This window comes from Physella acuta, unplaced genomic scaffold (assembly GCF_028476545.2).
Source record: "Physella acuta isolate Inbredline_101_S28 unplaced genomic scaffold, ASM2847654v3 ptg000144l, whole genome shotgun sequence".
Taxonomy (NCBI): domain Eukaryota; kingdom Metazoa; phylum Mollusca; class Gastropoda; family Physidae; genus Physella; species Physella acuta.
In genome coordinates, this window is record NW_026731663.1 from 1130807 (window position 1) to 1149528 (window position 18722).

At 41.5% G+C, this 18722-nt stretch overlaps 1 protein-coding gene across 1 annotated transcript in view; it reads left to right on the forward strand.

The window, feature by feature from the left end:
* The first annotated feature begins 3652 nt into the window (after nt 1-3652).
* The window catches only part of LOC131935439 (zinc finger homeobox protein 4), a 61881-nt gene continuing 46811 nt past the window's right edge, over nt 3653-18722 (forward strand). The window contains exon 1 of the mRNA XM_059291838.1: nt 3653-3694. Coding sequence (XP_059147821.1) covers nt 3688-3694 — 7 coding nt within the window. The 5' untranslated portion in view covers nt 3653-3687. The remainder of the gene's footprint in view (nt 3695-18722) is intronic.

Sequence of the window (18722 nt, forward strand, 5' to 3'; positions counted from 1 at the left end):
CATCTGACTGTTTGGAGGAGAGGGGGGGGGGGGGTTGGATCTCAACGGCGAAAACGCCATCATTAAAACACCGCCACCCTATATGCTCTAGTCACCGCCTGAGAAGAAACCACGGTGTCCAATCCGCCATTTTGAGGACCACTGGTCTAGTATACTTGGCTGGAGCTATTTGTATAATTTCACCTTTGTTAGAGCCCACTCTCCTAATCTGATAAGTCATAAAAGTATTTCGTTTCAAACAAACGGGGCTGTCAGATCGAAATGTGGTCTAGAGTTGCCGGCCCTTACAAAAATAACAGGCCAGCAACTCGGCTATAGTTTCAGACGCACACAGAAATCACAGATACCAAATAACTCGTTTGGGTTGTACATTAAAGATGTCTAATTAATGAATTTATGAGCCACTTTTTAAAATTTAATATTTTTGGTAAAACAATGGAAGCAACAAAGAGCTTAACTATGCTGGTTAATCTATTCAGAGCAAGTGAAAGCTAGCCAGAGCTAATTACAGCTACCCGGAGCTGGTTCGTGCTAGCTAGAGCTAATTACAGCTACCCGAAGCTGGTTCGAGCTAGCCAGAGCTAATTACAGCTACCCGGAGCTGGTTCGTGCTAGCTAGAGCTAATTATAGCTAGCCAGAGGTACCGGATCTTAAGATACCATTATGACCTTCATAGAGGCAATCATAAATTCTCTCGACTCTAAAGTCTGTTTTAAAATTATGGATAGTATTAAGGTTGAGGAAAAAAAAACACATCTATTTTAATAAAAGTATACTGTTCACATTAGAATTCAGGTGTATACAAATGTTCTCATTTTAAGGAAGATCCCGGTATTGAATTTATTATGAAAAAATGAAATTAAACCCCGCGCCTCACCGTACCCCTTTTTTCTTAAGTATAACTACCCCCCCCCCCCTACCATACAACCCCCACCCCCTCCTATTTAATCAGCGCTTGTTTATAATCTAGTTGAAGGAGGTTTTCATTACATGTGTCCCCCGTTCCCCCCCCCCCCCCCCCCCCCTTTCTCTCCTGTGTCAAAGCTTTTCAGAAGACTTACCTTTAAACATTCAAATCTTCACTAGAACCGGACTTGAGTAGGGGGGGGGGGGAGAGAAAATTGTTAATGAGAGAAAAGTGGCGAGGCTTTTATAATGGACGAAATCTAGAAGACCTCGGTGGCGCTGGGGAATGCTATGGCGCTGGTTCATAGTGGCCGGGGCGCAGTGGAGAAAGGTTGGAGGATTTTTTTTTTTCTTCTGTCGCGTCACGGTCGAGTGGTTTTGTCACAACTCGGTTGGGGGGGAGGGTGGGGGTGGGGGGTATTAAAATAATAAAGAGGAGGGTTGGGTAGGGTGTTAAATTAATTTTAAAAAAAAGTGAGGCAACAGAGGAGGTTAAAAGTTCGTCCCCACCATAGGCTCGCTACTGGTTAATGGCGTCTACCGAAGGCCACGCAGTCATTTACATTGTTAGTGTGTGGGGTAGTCTCAAGTGACTAGAAATCTGAGGGGTGGGGGGGGGTAATGAAAGGAGTGCGGTCAACGCCCAATTTATTTATTTTTCGATGGTGCGGGGTTTTTTTTTTTTTTTTTATGATGACCGGGAAAATTATGTCCCTCGATTGTCGGGAAAATGATTCACCCCCCTCACCCCCCCCCCCCCACCCCCGTGAATGGCCGGGCAAGATGATAAGAGAATAGAGAGCGGACCTGCAGGTGATGTCAGGCAGGCGGGTACTTGACAGGCAGGTAGACAGGCAGGTAAAGCCACGCTTATCAGCGACTGTAAGATAATTCTCCGGGTTAAAAGGAGGAAGTAGGGACGGGGGGTTGTAAGGGGTCGGGGGGTAGGTAATTGTATGCAGGGCTCAGAGCTGACTGGAGAAATTAATTACCATATCGCCCCCCCCCTCCCCCCAACCCCATCCCTTGAACCCACTTGTACAGTATGAAATTAAATATTCGTTTCATTTATGTCGCCCTTAATGGGGCTCCCTTTCAATTCGAGATTCAGTTTAAAACTTTTAATACCCAGACTTAGCTCAAGTTTAACATAATAAATTGAGCATTGCAGCCCTCCCATGCCCCCTCCACCCCCACCACCACTCGATTGGCCTGCCACCACTTGGCTATATTAATGCTGCTAATTCCCGCAAGTTATTTTTAAATCTATTCTAAAACATGTTTTTTGAAGAAAAAGCTTTGAACATTGGGAATTTGTTGGGTTTGTCTATTGAATGTATTCGGGATGGCTTCAACTTGAAATACAAACATTAAACTTAACTAAGGTTTTATGTATAACGACAATACACAGCTATAGATTAAATAATCTCGTTATAAACGTCTTGTAAATAACTGCTAAGAAAAATGTATTACAAAGCGACACCTCACGATGATAGAAGAAATGAGCACATCTAGTTGAGATTCATTTTACATCAACTGTTGCACCTTCTTATTTCTAGTTCGTACATATACCTGAGAGTGTACACATACTTGGTAGTACATGTACGAGGTAGTACACATCCCTGGTCTAACATCCAAGTCGTAGTACACATATTTGGTAGTACATAAACTTAACTGCTACTATCCCACTCAGATTCGAACGTAAGACGTTCACGTGGTTTGTCAACTCTTCCTCACCATCTGTTGCGATCCCTCTCACCTGAACCACTCTTCTTCCAATCACCCCCCCCCCCCCCAACATTCTCTCTCTCTCTCTCTCTCTCTCTCTCTCTCTCTCTCTCTAAATGTAACCAATATCTTCAACAGCACTTAATTTTTTTTAAAGAAATAATCGTTGAATAATTTACTTGTACTTGATCCTAAAGACAAACATTTAAAAAATCAAATCAAACGATGGTTTAAAAAAAACAACTTTCATCAAATCAAAGGAAAGATAACCCGATGTCGTTGTTTGTGCAGAGTGACTTTTTCTTTGTGGCTCTCCAAGATTGTGTCATTTGAGTCAGCTTAAGGTTTTTTTTTGTTTCATTTATAATGAGAGTTGTGATGGCATGCTGGATGGGCAGTGGATTAGATGTTGGATGGGCAGTGGATTATATGGTGGATGGGCAGTGGATTATATGGTGGATGGGCAGCGAGTTATATGGTGGATGGGCAGTGGATTAGATGTTGGATGGGCAGTGGATTATATGGTGGATGGGCATCGAGTTATATGGTGGATGGGCAGTGGATTAGATGTTAGATAGGCAGTGGATTAGATGTTGGATGGGCAGTGGATTAGATGTTGGATGGGCAGTGGATTAGATGTTGGATGGGCAGTGGATTAGATGTTGGATGGGCAGTGGATTAGATGTTGGATGGGCAGTGGATTAGATGTTGGATGGGCAGTGAATTAGAAGTTGGAAGGACAATGAATTATATAGTGGATGGGCAATGAATTATGTGGTGGATGGGCAATAAATGAGCATTACTGTAGTAGGTGGGCTATGTTACATGTAAGGGGGTGGTGTAGGGTTATGTTTTATGTAACTGAGTGCTGGAACTTTCTACACTGGACACAGTCCATCCATTACCTTACTGCAGTCCTTCAAGTCTACCTTGAGTTCTATTACAAATCATTGAATCTACTAGCACCAACACCTTACACACAAGTCACTAACCTTCTCTTTTTGTTTCTTTTTATAGAGTCCGATCCCACTCGACAAGGATTTTTACATCATATGAAAGGTAAGACTAAATTGTCTGTGTTTTTGTCTGTCTTAAATGTAAGACTAATTTGTCTGCGTTTTTGTCTGTCTTAAATGTAAGACTAAATTGTCCGCGTTTTTGTCTGTCTTAAATGTAAGACTAAATTGTCTACGTTTTCGGGATTCTCATCTATAATTGTTCCATCAGATTCTGTCTGTTTAAAAATTCTTTATTTTTGTCTAGACAAAATTTTATTTGTACACTTTAAACTTTATAAAGCTCCTTCGTTTATAATGCCTTGTATTTATATCCTTTCCGTTTATAACAACCCCATTATAATATATTTATATATATATATATATATATATATATATATATATATATATATATATATATATATATATATATATATATATATATATATATATATATATATATATATATATATATAGACAATATATCATGGAAAATTATTATATCATAAGTTACATATACAATTGCCTGCTGGATCAACGTCATAATGTCTGACATCACGACATCTAGTGTAACTCGAATCTGGGCTATACACACACACACACACACACATTAATACACACACACACTCATACATATACACACACACACGCCATGTTTGAACTAAGTTTCAGCCGTCAGATTCTAGACTTAGCTTTAATGGGAAAACAATGTCATACGCAGCCCGTATAAAAACTTAGGAGTAACAGTTTGTTCATAATTAACATCGTGATCAGAGTTAGCATTTAAATTAAGTTTGCTCGTGTTTCTCTGTAACACAATCCATATCCTTATCAACACATTAGAAGTTAATTAATTAGCACTCGATTTTCTTTTTTTTTCTTTATCATAATTATATAACTTTTCTTTCATTTAAAAATATTTTTATTTCGTTTTTAAATTAATTTTTCCCCCATATTTTTCTTGACCTTTATGTGGAGAAAAAAATTTCAGGGGAAATAATTCCTAAAGTTGAGAGTTATTTCCCCTTCGCTATCAAACTATGAAAGGTCCACCATCACGGTTTTCTTTTATTAAACAAAACCATTCTTTTGTTCATTGGGCACCCCCCCCCCTCCCCCCTTCCCCCTCACCACCCAGCCCCCGAAATTTCTAAGTAAATAAATATCTTTCAGTGCCCCAGCTATGGGGTAGCGGTGTGAATGGTATGAAGCGGAGAGGGTAGGGCGTGACAGTAATCTAATATTTCATTAACGCTGGATGGTTTGGTCTGGATTTTACAGGCTCATTTGCATTAGAAAAGGGGGTACACTGGGTTTTTTTTCTCCCTCTCTTTAAATAAATACTCAGTGTACGTGTTGCGGGGTGGGGGTGGGGGACTGTGTTATGGTTTGATGACGGCTTATGATAACGTGCTGATGTAGTGTGAACGCGTTGTTAGGCTGGGTACAAATTGTTCACAATAGGACTGGAGGGGTTAAGTTCGTGACGTAGTATGGAGGTAGATTTTAAAATAAAAAAATGAAAGATAGATGAAACGATGTTTAAAATGGAAGAAAGGGGTTGTTGTATTTTGTGTAGACGACAACATTTTGGTTAAGGAGTGGCGGTCGACGTTTAATTAATTATCTGATTTTTTAAAATTAGGATTGGTTGAGGTTTTTCAAACAGGTGTCGGAATTTTCCCACAGCTGTGGTTTGGTTTACATAACCATTGAAAAGAAAGATAACTCCAGCAATTATTGACATGGGAGATAACTTTGATTAAGGTTTAGGTTACTGTTCATGAGCTCTGTAATACATTTTTTGTACTTTTTAGTCTTGGATATATTAATCCGGGAATTGCTAGAAATAGCACGGAAATATTCAGAATTTATTTCTAGAAAAAAAACATTTTCGGGAAAGGCATGACTGGTATAAAAATGGCGATAATCGAGGTTTTTTTTATGTCGGTTAGAAACATGGAATAGGGCTAGAATCACAGTTAGGGTCAGAAAAATTGGTATTACGTTCAGGTTAGAATCTTAGCAAGTAAAACTTGCCGATTTGAAACTTGCCATACCTTGAAACTTGCCACTCTTCCAACACACAACTCCTTCGATAAGGCTTTAGATCCAATACTGCACTTTAATAATGTCTTGTTCCCTTCAACGCTTCCCCCCCCCCCCGTCACCCCACCCCACCGTCACTTCTTATCTCCCCCACACGTCTGTTCCCATAGCCTGGAACCGTATTCTTATTCCGTCCATCTATCTCTTCTTCATCCCCCCCCCCCCCACCTCATTCCATCCATCTATCTCTTCTTCACCCTCACACCGTACGGCGCTTCATCAATGCCCAGTTCACCCCCACCCCTCAACTATTCTCTCATATATTCTCACTATAAAAAAAAACCCTCACGTTTTTTGTTACACCAGAGATGAGCGATACGTCAGTTCTCTCCCACCCGCACAGCCCCGCCCCAACCCCACTGCTCATATTTACAGCTGTTCATGTATATCACAAATATACTACCCCCCCCATTTCACATCTCACAAAACTATCACCTCTCTGTATATCATATGCACTAACCCCCCCCCCCCCCCCCACACACACACACAACAAGACATACACCTATTTACACCTCACACAATTATACCTTTCTGTTCACAGCTGTTCGTGTATATCACTAATATACTAGCCTCCTCCCCCTATATAAAACTGTATATCATATGCACTAAACCCCCCCCCCCCCCGTTTACCAACACACACACACACACTTATTAACACCTCACAAAACCTCTGTATATCACATAACCAACCACCTCCCCCCACCCACACACACCCACACACCATTACACCAACCTTCATCCTGTCATACACTCGTGTAACCAAATCTTGTCTCTTTATTATTAAAAACTTTAAAGCCTTGGTTTATTACAATTTGCATTTTATTTCATTTTCACTGCACCATTCTTTTATAACCTACCACGCCCCCCCCCCCCCACCTCAACCTCACCCCACTTGCCACCCTACCCCCACCCCATTCCATTCAAACCATCCACTCCCCCACCCTACCCCCAGTGGTGCATATTTTCTCTGCGTATTTTAATGTTAACATTTTGATAAGACGTTTTTAAGAACCCGATGTTAGACTGCATTTAAAGTGTAATTACTGGTACATCCAAAATGGCGTTAGGTCATGCGTGTCGAAGGCAGGATGGGGGATTGGAGTGGGGGGAGGGGTGCTAATTATGCAATTTTAGCTTGCATATGTTTTGAAAGGGTTAAAATAGCGTTTGAATTAGGAGGGTCATTCGTGTTTGGGTTAACGTTGTAAGTCAATGGTCTAGCTGTTTGGTGTTTGTGGGGGTGTCGGGGCTAGATGGGGGGGGGGGGGGCAGATCAACAATTTGAGGCAGGTTACTGGCCTAGACTCACGTCGACGTCACGTGATAGAAACCTACCAGGTTGACGAGTGATTTAAGGCCGAACCTTGTCTCATCATGACCAGCTAACACCTATTCACAAAATTTGCTTTCATAAACCTGCAAAGGTATATTTTCAAAACGATCTTTAACTCTGAAAGTAAATTGATGATGTACCCATATGTATGATACATGTTCACATACCCCCACCCACATGTCATAGAATACATACACATACCCCAGACTTAAAACTTCAGTTTAAACCGTCGGTATTCCCCCATCTCCGCCATCTTGTACTAATTTAACTGTCTTCCTTAATTTTTCCATTCATCTTCTTGCGGATCATTACACACCCTCGACAACCCCCCCCCCCCCACACCAAATGGGGGGAACTATGGCTTTAAAAGCATTTATTTTCATTTGTAGGGGGGAGGGAAGGCGACACACACCTCTGGAGAAACACCTGTAGGAGTGGGGTAAGGGGTGGGGGTGAGGATGGGAGTGGGGTGGCTCAACTTCATTATCGTACACTGAAAACAAAATTAAATCATACACTGTGTGTTTCACAGACTTTTAAAAAAATATTTTTCTTAATTTGTCTTGATCACACCTTTTAAAATGTGTTTTACACAGACATTGTAAACTAGTTTCAGACAAGACTATCTTAAACTTATTAATTTCACACAGATTTATTTTTAAAATGTGTCTTACACGGACTTCTGAGAACGATTTGTCTTACACACTTTAAAAAAAAAAAGAGCTTTTATTGTTCTGTATACACAGAGGAGAGGGGTTAGGTGGAATGGTTGATTTTATATTCACGTGGTAGCCTCCCTTGGTTAAACTTAAACAAAAGATACGAGTTACCGGCCCTGGTGTACCCACAGTGGGATGATTGATGGGGCATAGATTGTGTGCTGTAGAAATATTCTCAAAGAGTATTGTGTTGATGAATGATGGGTAGAAGGGGAGGGGGGTGGATTTTTTCTTATATAAATGTAAATCGTAATGCTGTTTGATATTGTAATGGGAATGTGAAGTTAATACCGCGCTGTTTGTCAGTGGCGAATAAGTTTTTTGTGTTGGAATGTTTTGTTTTAAAATTAGTTTTGCGGGAACGCGAAAAGAATGTGATCGGAGGGATTGTATTATCGGTTTTTAAACGCGGAAGTTGAGGGTTCGAATCCGTGTTGGTAAACGACCGGTGGATGTGAGAGGAAGGCGCGCGTTGCTCCTTGGTAATGCACAAAGTTGTAGTTTTGTTTTGACCACAGTTTCCCGACCCCCACCCCGGTCTGATCACTGTCCCAACCCTCCCCCCTGATTTGATTACTGTGTCCCGACCCCCTGATTTAACTACTGTGTCCCACCCCCCCCCCCCATCAACAGGTGAGTGAGTACCTCTAGTTCCCATGCCGGGAACCGACACCAACAATGGCCGCAGTGCCACACTGTCTCCTCACTCAGGTGGAGGGGGTGGGGACGACTGATCAAACACGAGCGAGTGGACAAACCCCGGGGGTGGGGGTTGGACGTGCACGACACTACAACCAAGACGCTGGGATCAGGCTGAGGGGTGGGAGGGGGGGGGGGTACAAAAAAATCTTGTGTTAATTGTTTCGTGGGATGCTGTGTTTTTTTCCCAATTTCCCACGCCGAGAGCCTCTGCCATCTGTAGCGGCCAGATAATTAGCAATTGTGTCGGACAATGGCGGGCAATATCAGCCCCATCTGTAGGGTCGGGCTTGACGCGATGTAAATAGTTTCCTTATTTCACTTGATCTATTCTATTGTTATGTATTTACGCAGATCTCTACAGGGTAAAGGGTTATAATTTTTTAAAGAAATAAAAAATCAATTTATAATATATCGACTAGTTACATATGCTTCATAATTTTTCCGTTGTTTTTTGTTAGTTAAGCAGGAAATCAGGTTAATTACCATTATAAAAATATAATTTTCAATAATTTAAAAAGGAACGATAACAGAAATAATGTTGCTAGCAATAAAATAAACCACAAAAAACTTGATAGAACTGACTTATTGCCCCTGCTATTCATACCAAATTCATTAGACACACACTAATATTGACTGACTCTACTGCCGATGATGTAGACAATGATGTCATGACACCGCTTAGTTCTATACCTTTATGTGTGTTTGGTTGTATAAATAATGTCAAGTAGTTTAAGATGTTTTGGTGTATAAATAATCTAAACGAATTTACGATGTTTGTATAATGGTTGAATAATGTAAACTAATTCATGATGTTTTGGTGTATATAAATAATGTTATCTGGTTAACGATGTTTGTATAATGATTGTATAATGACAATTCATGATGTTTGCTGTATAAATAATGTCAACTCATTGACGATGCTAAGCTGTATACATAATGTCAAGTCATTCATTATGCGGCAAAAAACAACAACTCCAGAAATGAACTGTCAAGGTATTTGTAGATAATTGTTCTAAAGGAACGAGATTTTGACGGGGAACATTAGCAGGTTCCCTAATTTAACACTGAGCAGTAAAGGAACATGTTGGGAACAAGTCGCAGGGCTTATGGGAAAGATTAAGGGGACATCACGCTGGGCAGAAACACATCACCGGTTGTCCGGTACAAAAATGTGCGGAGAAAATGGCCTCCAAAAAAGTTGTTACAAATTTTTTTTTTAACTGTCTAGTGGCGTGTCGGGTGAAACAGGGGGGGGGGGGTGACCTAGAAGGGCGCTTGTTGCACGGTTGTCCTCAATAACAATTTATCTAGATTAGAAACTAATGAGCACGTCACAGATGCGGTCAGTGCGGTCAGTTGGCGCAAGTCTACGGCACTTTGTCTAGTTCAGCCTGCCTGTCCTCCTGCTAATCTGGAACCGGGTTCACGGCATAAAGACGGATTAGCATATTCAACAAGGATCAGTTGGGTTCTGGCGGGGAGCTAACGCTGGGGTCAGGAGTTAACGTTGGGGTTAGGGCGGGGCTAGACAGTGCTGGACGGCTCAGATAAAAGTCTAATTAAGACAGATAAAAATCATTTAATCAAGATTACCGCTGCTAACTGCGTTCGAACCTTTTTGTCATTCGTCTTGAATGGATGGCTGACCTTCCTATGTTAAGTAGAAACCTTTTAAAAAATGTTATTTTATCATGCAAATATTTGGATGGGGGGGGGGGGGGGCGGTGGGGTATTCTGTCATTGTATTATGCAAATACTTGGGGGTCGATTCATGTAACTTTACATTTGTGCAGAAGTAATTAAGTCGTTTCCTTCGTAAGCTTCAGGGGCGTATTAAGTAATGAGACATTTAGCTGTAGACATTTAGCTGCAGCCATAACCAGGAGGTCAAGTGTTAAACCCCCCCCCCCCCCCCCCCCCCCCCCCAATCCCCCACCCGCACACACATACACCCTCGCTCCTGATGTCACATCTTTTACTTTATCCTCGCTCCCCACCCCACGGCACAACGTGTGGCCCCTGACCCCCGCGCCTGACCCTCGCTTTCACCACCCCCCACCCTCCAAACACGAGGCGACCGTCATCGCCCACTTCTGCTACCGTCCTGCTACTAACGCACCACGCTACAGACAAAAGGACGAATTTGAAAAAAAATGTTTTTACAACTCTCTGGTATTATAGTGCTAGTTATGTAATCGCTACTTAGTCGTTCTATGCACTCTAATTGTTCCTTGTCCAAACTTTAGATCCACATTTTATTCGGCTTTTTAAATCTATAATTATCTTAAAATTATTTTTTGGGGTTTTTATTTTGCTACGCGAGGATGAGAAAAATATAACACTGTACGTCATCAAATCTGACCGTAAAACCGTTATTCTTGGCGCCTGATTTCTGCACACCCCCCTCCCCCCATTTTTTCACCCAGCACCCGTACCCCTGTCTGCCACCCCCCGTCCCCCACCCTCCAGCCCGTGCACCTCGCCATTCGCTAGTTCGTTACGTCACTCGTCAGGTCCGCTCCTACCGTTGTGCCAGACGATGCCATTGGCTCACCCCGTGGTCGCAGACAGACGGCAGCGCGCGCTCCAGCAGACGGCGTTATGCAATGGCTGCCGTGGTGAGCGCCGAGGTAGAGGCGGTCTAGGCGAGGGCAGCGTTGGCTGCACGAGAGGGGGGTGGGGGGAAGGGGGTGGGAGGATTTAATAAAAAAAATAAACTCTAGTCTGGTCGAAGTCCAGTTTTTGTGAATTTTGTTTTTTCTGTGGACGAGCATAAATTACAGAGGCGTGGGCTAGATGGGGGGGGGGGGGGGGGGGAAGGAGACATGGTTTGGGAGTTGACATTTGTAATCGTTTTAAAATATGAGACCAAATCTTTTAAGGTGTCGGTGAAATATAAATGTTGGTTTGAAGTCAGTTTTTTGAGACGTTTAGATGATTGCGGTCAGTACAGTTCGGCTATATTCGAGGATAATGCACCTTCCAGTTGTTTGTTTAGGTTTTATCATCAGGCTCATCATCGGGCTCATCATCGGGGTCATCATTGGGGTCATTGTCATTGTTGGGTCCTCATGGAGGTCAACACTGGCAACGTCTCTGGGGTCTTGATTGTGGGTCAGCGTGTAACCCTGTCTGTCTTTGTGTTTAAACATAGGCGAGCCATTAATCAGTTATGTGACCCCCCCCCCCATTCTTTCTTTTAGGATCTACTAAGCCATTAACAATACTCCACCCCTCCACACACACACCCACACACACAGAGCTGACAATCACCCGTACCCCAAACTCTCATGACGTCACCACATCTTAATTATTCAATTCCACGTTATATCACGTGATCTGTAACCATTTCTCCCCCCCCCCCCCCCCCCCAGACGCAAACAAGAGATTAATGTCGGGTTTTTTTTTTGTTTTTTTTCTTTCCTGCCCCCGACCTGAGTCTAGCAGCCGATGCCAGAAAACAAACCATCTGTTGAGGTCTTATTAGCTAGCATTTCCTCTCCACCAGTTCCTCGTGCTAATTAAACTCACCAATTCCACCATTCTTACTCCAGTCGCGCATCCCCTCACCTCCCCTGCCCTCCACCCCACCCGAAACTAATTAAAACGTTGTACATTTTAGGTGTGTGTATCCCCCCCCCCCCAATTACATATTAGTTGTATTTTTTTTTTTTTTTTGCGAAACAAATAAAATACATTATGTACGTTTTGTCCGTGTGTAGCCCTCCCTTCTCTTTGGGTGATTTTAATTAAATGAAGTTAATTAAATGTAGGTATTGGATCTCTAATTTAGCGCTCTTATCGTGTCCCTTCATCAGCAATTAATAGCCAGCTGGCTTCTTTAATTGGACCTCGGTGGGCCATGTAATGGGTTTTAATTACAAACACAGGAAGCGCGTCATTTCGTGGTTTGTCATGGGGGGGGGGGGGGGGGGGTAGAAGTGTGTAGTGTGATCACAGGGTAGGTTGGCGTTAGTGGGGTATGTGGGTTGGCCAGAGGTGTGTGGGTTGGCTAGTGGTGTGTGTAGGCCAGTGGTGTGGGTTGGCCAGTGGTGTGTAGGTTGCCAGCCAGTGGTGTGTGTAGGCCAGTGGTGTGGGTTGGCCAGTGGTGTGTAGGTTGCCAGCCAGTGGTGTGTGTAGGCCAGTGGTGTGGGTTGGCCAGTGGTGTGTGGGTATTTCAAGAGAAGGTGGGTAGGTCGCTAAGTTACTAGGAGGTTAATTGCGTGAGGGAGGGTGATAACTTTGTTTAGTGCGTGTGATGAAATGACACACCGAGTGAAATGATTGTTCCAATGACACGTCTGTTGATGCGCTTCAGTGATTTATATATATATATATATATATATATATATATATATATATATATATATATATATATATATATATATATATATATATATATATATATATATATATATATATATATATATACACACATACACACACACAAACACACGAGATATTAAGCTGCGAAGAGTTAGGAATTTTATTGATGACGTCAGTCGGGAAAATCTTTTTAATCTGTTTAGCCTTATCAACAAACTCCACAATCGATGGACGATTGAATACATTTTTAACGTGTGTTTTTGGTTAATATTCACATGGATTCTTTAAACTTGAGTTAACAGCGGTAGGTTGGTCTCCACAGGGAGGGAGAGGGGGAGGATCAGGAGATACCTGCTGCCCTAGTTGTATCAATGACGGCAGTTAGGGGCTGACCTTCTACTCACGGCCCCGATACGATCTATTGCCAGGTCTGTAGTTGCCGCTGCTGTGGTTGGTGCCTGGTCTTAGAGCAATTACATCTGTCTTATGGTTTATGAATAGCTCTCTCAGTGGATGTATATAAATATAAGTATATATACACGCACGCACACGAACACACACATTATATATATATATATATATATATATATATATATATATATATATATATATATATAAAATCTTTAATGACTGCTTCTAGCCATCATTCTAGCCAGGATCCGAACCCCGTACCTCAAATATTCTCAACACTCCGACTTTCAACCGTCGTAAACTGGCGAGATCCTGTTTTTTTATGAAGGCCTTCCTTTACTTCACGACCCCCCCCCCCCCCAGCTCCACCTCTTCTACGCCGTCTTCTTAACCCCCCCCCCCCCCCCCCACCGCATCTCCATATCACCACCTCATCTGCTTTACCCCCACCCTCCCTAACCCCCCATAGAGCGACATAAAAACGTGCTTGATTCCAAATTTTAAGCCTGTAATATCTCCACCCATAATGTGCCCTAACAGCCCTACCCTTCCTACACTGTAGCCCCACCCACACCCACACAGAAGCCCCCTCCCCCACACACCCACACAGCGCAGCATCTCTGCCCTAAAAAATTCTGGTTCCCTTTACGATTTCTGCAAAAAAAAAATCTTATTACTCGCTCGCCACCCCATTTTGTCTTTAGCTCACCCCAACCCTCACCCCAACCCTCACCCTCAGCACCCCTATCCTAACACCAACCCAATCCCCCTACCCTCACCCCCATTTCCCTTACCACGTCATAAGCATGCGCACACAGCTAAAAACCGATGGAGGGTCTTTTACTGAAAGTAGGGTGGGGGGAGGGAGGGAGGGGGGGGGGGGGCAAGGGGACGGCACTAGACGTGGCGAGGATTAAAGGGAGAAAATCGATCTATTACGACCTGTTGCATCTGCCCCACGGCAAGTCTCTGTCCTTGTTTAATCTCGCTCGGTGGAGCTTCTTTTTTTTTATCTCCCCTTGCAACCTTCTTATTTGGGTTTCTTCCCTTTGATAATAGAATGCATTTTTAGTTTTACAAGGATTTTTTGGGTTGTTTCTGTTTTTAAATGTTGCGTTTGTACTTGACTCTATAGGTGGCTTTTAATACCAACAGCCAAATGGTATTAAAGATAAGGATAATAGTCGAATGTTAGCTTTAGCTGTTGGGTAAAAAAAGTGCTTTATAATTTGAAACTCTCTAAGATGTTGAAATGAAAATAGCAACACTGATCAAATAAGATGTATGTGTCTTAAATGATACTCCCTCTTACAGTAAGTTTAAAAGTGACAATCAGGTGTCACTTTACAGCATTTAGTGATTAGATGCACATTCTCGTGACACTCTACTGACTAGTTTCACCACAGCCCAACAACATCGGTGCAACAACAACATGTGGGACGTTTGAAATTTTTTATGTCAAGTTTTTTTTCCCGCGTGTTCAAATATTATAGTGTAATTAGTTACACCTCATGCGTGTACCCACACAACACAATAGGCTAAAATATGTTGTATAACGTGATGATATGTTTCACTGCTCTTTATGGAACTATAGCTAATACGCTTATGTTAATAGAATTATGGTTAGCTTGAAGGTTAGTGTTAAAACTGGTACTAACATTGTGGTTCCTGACACGTTTATGGTTGGGAATAGAGTTTGGGTTAGCAAGGAATTTCAGAAACGTATATTGGGAATAGGGTTAGGGTTAGCTAGGGATTTAGGGTTAGGATTAGCAAGGAATTTCAGAAACTTATGTTTGGGTGGATGGGACGAGTGACTCTTGACATACAAAAAAATCTTGAATAAACCGGTACGACTGTATGTTCAATTGAACAGTCGACTACCCCTATCTTAAAAAAACACCTTCGGTAAAAACCTGATGAAATTTTCCTAATCGCCCACCTGTCTAATCCACGTAATCCGCGACCTAACGAGTACCCCCCCAACCCCCTTCTTCCTAGACCCCCAACAACAATAGCACAAGAGCAGATAACCGTGTTTGCAGAATTATCGCTCCTCTGACTTCATCGATTGGACTCGATAGCTTTGAAACAATAGGTCGGAATGCGAAGGCTTCACCGCGTCATCGACCCGAGTAACGACGCTCACCCTTACAGGCCGCGCTTCTCTTACATTATATTACATGTAATTTAAATGTAGTAAAACCGGGGGGGTGGTGGTTTAGCACTGCGCCCTTGATCAATACATATATCACGGATGTGAATACCATTACAGGGGATCTATACTAGGCTAACGGTAGAAGACGGGACCAGATCACTGTGTTTATCGTGTATATAAATAGGTTTGTCAACCCCCCCCCCCCCCCCCCACATACACACTCTACCCCCCCCCCCCCCCCCTACCCTGTACAGTTGTTGAGCTCGTGCAGACAGACCCCAGCCCCGATTACAATTATTTATAATGATAATTTAAATATTAGCTGGGACAGGAATAACCGAAGGGAGAGAATCACTGCAGTGGAGTAATAAATAATTTTTATAGAGAGATTACAACTTAGGGGTGGGGTGGGGGCTTACCTTTATGGGCGGAGGCTGCAAAAAATGCGTGTAGTCTGTCAAATGTTATGTTATGGCCAAGCCTGGTATTTGTATTGGGGTTGATTAATTTATGGTAATGATCTCCATTCAAATTAGAACCACACACAAGTATAACAACAAACATGCGTATTTATTGTGTCATTTGTTATGATATGAAACAATGAATGTGAATTTGAATAGAAGAAAATAATGATGGAGTCATAACTACCTCAAATGTTGTAACTACAATGTATTCACTGCATTTTAAAATTTATCCAACAGATTTTTATTTTGTATTTATTTATTGCAAATGATTCTAAAAATCTACGTTTTAAATCTATTTAATCAATGATTTTAAAAAATTGTTTAAAAACCACATTACACACACACCACAACTTATTATTATATATATATATATATATATATATATATATATATATATATATATATATATATATATATATATATATATATATATATATATATATATACCAGCTGAAACTAGCTACCGCCCAAGCAGCAGTCCCTACACCCCATTGTATGAAATACATAAGACATGCATACTCACCACCAAGAAAAAAAATCGCGGAGGGTTAGTTAAGAGGAAGTGACGTCACAGCGCACAGTCCCAAGCCTAAATTATGGAGCCATCACTGACCTGGTTAGCCTCCATCTTTAAGTTTTATTGATTCTCCAGCTCTGTCGTTCTTCCCCTGGTTTAATCGTCTTTATGGCTTTGTTCTCTCCCCTTGGGATTAACTTTAGCGGCTGTTGCCTCCCTTTTGCATTGAGGGACATTTTTTTTTTTATTCCTCATTTGGGCTTTCTTGTTTCCGTTTCAAATTTTAAACATTCGATCGCTCTCTTCATAATAGAGCTATAATTTGATTTTTTTTTTTTACATTTGTTATTTAATTTTTTATATGGAGGGGTGGGGTGTAGATGAAATGGACTAACGAATGGAAACAGGTTACAACTCACACAAGCAAGGACAGAACAAACAAGGAAAAAATGGTGCAGAATTTTTATCCTTCTTGTATTCCTTCAAAAAATATTACAAAGCACTGACTCAGTTCAATACATGAAAATGTTGGCTCATTTGAAGACATACTTCTATATTCAAAAACACGCAGATGGTACTATAGATATTATATATATATATATATATATATATATATATATATATATATATATATATATATATATATATATGCCGGTTCACCAAATGGTCGATGCCTACAGAGATAATCGCAGAAAATTAGAGGGTGTTGCGATCTATTTTGTCTTGCACTGTAAACCGCAAGGTGAACTAGCCAATCAGATCGAAGCGCGTGCTTAGATGCGCGCCTACTTTGCGTGTGGCGCAATCAATTCCCTTTTATTTTATCATTTTAAAAAAGCTTTTTTTTATTTCTTCTTCCCTTTATCACACCTTCTCAACGCTAAACTTTTTTGTCCAACGCTAAACTTTTTTGTCCAACGCTAAACATTTTATCCAATGCTAAACCTTTTGTTCTACGCTAAACCTTTTGTTCTACGCTAAACCTTTTGTCCTACACCGGCATGGGACGATTGTTACTTTTGGTCTTCTCTGACTTCCGCCGCTGGCCTTGTCACCTCTGTTTGTTAACACTTGGCCAGATTTTTTATTTAGTTTTTTTTACGACTAAAGGAAGGAATTAATCCAGCAAGTATTTGACATGTTACGCTACATTTGGACGTGGAAGATGGGGAGGTTGGGGGGACATGCCCTTGGGTGGGGTTCATTCCTGAGTTGTAGAGGTTCAACCTAGGGTTATGATAGAGCTAACAGTTGTTTTCATGGAGCAAAGAGTTGATTTTCTCATCCGATAAATCAAAGCTGAGTTGAATGGCCTTAACTTTGTCAAGCTTGAAAAACAACACGAAACCCCAAGTTATTCATTTCTTACTTACAACCGTCCGGTTTGTTTACAAATTAAGGAATGTATATTTTATGCTCGTTTACTTGTTGGTCCAAATACACTAAAATATGTTTATCATGGAATGAATCTCATTTTGTCATCTACAACCAAATCGCACATTGCATTATATATTTGGGTGAGATCTCTGTATATTGTATCACACTGTATGTAATAAAAGCATGGGATCCCTGTAGTATTACATACAAGCATGAGATCCCTTATATTGCAGACACTGTATGTAATAAAAGCATGGGATCCTTGTAGTATTACATACAAGCATGGGATCCCTGTAGTATTACATACAAGCATGGGATCCCTGTAGTATTACATACAAGCATGAGATCCCTTATATTGCAAAAAGCCCCATCTTCCTGCTAGGAATTGCAAAATTTTAAGCGCCATATTGAATGTTGAAAAAAAAATCCGACCCGACCTACAAAAAAAAAACGGTTCCAATCACACAATCGTGTAAAGGCATTGATCAGTGGCCGAATTTTTTACCCTCTACACTTCTGTCTTCATTTCACTCTCCTAGCTCTTCTCCTCAGCGGAGGAGCGGGGAGCGAGGGCAAAAATAAAAGAGAGGGCAGTTTTTTTTTTAAACCTGGCAAAGGGGGTGAAGGCGTTTGGGTTTTTATCATTGACAACATGATCCGAATCTTTTCCCCACCAAGTTTTCTCCCCTTTTATCGACCGGCCGTGTGGATTAGGTCCCTTGGCTGCTGTGTTGCTTAATGAAGGCACACGGTATGGCGGGCTCCTACAGTGGTTTGTGGGGGGCTGGGGTGAAAATTGAAAAAAAAATGAAATAAAATAAAATAAACACAAGATGGAAAGCCAATGAAATGTTGTGTAAAAAATTTGACGAAAATAAGAATTAATATAAAAAATGTCATATGTCCAGTTTGTATGTGTGTGGTTTTTTAAGCCAGGAAGGAGGGGGAGATGAGGTTATGAGAGGTGGAGGGATAT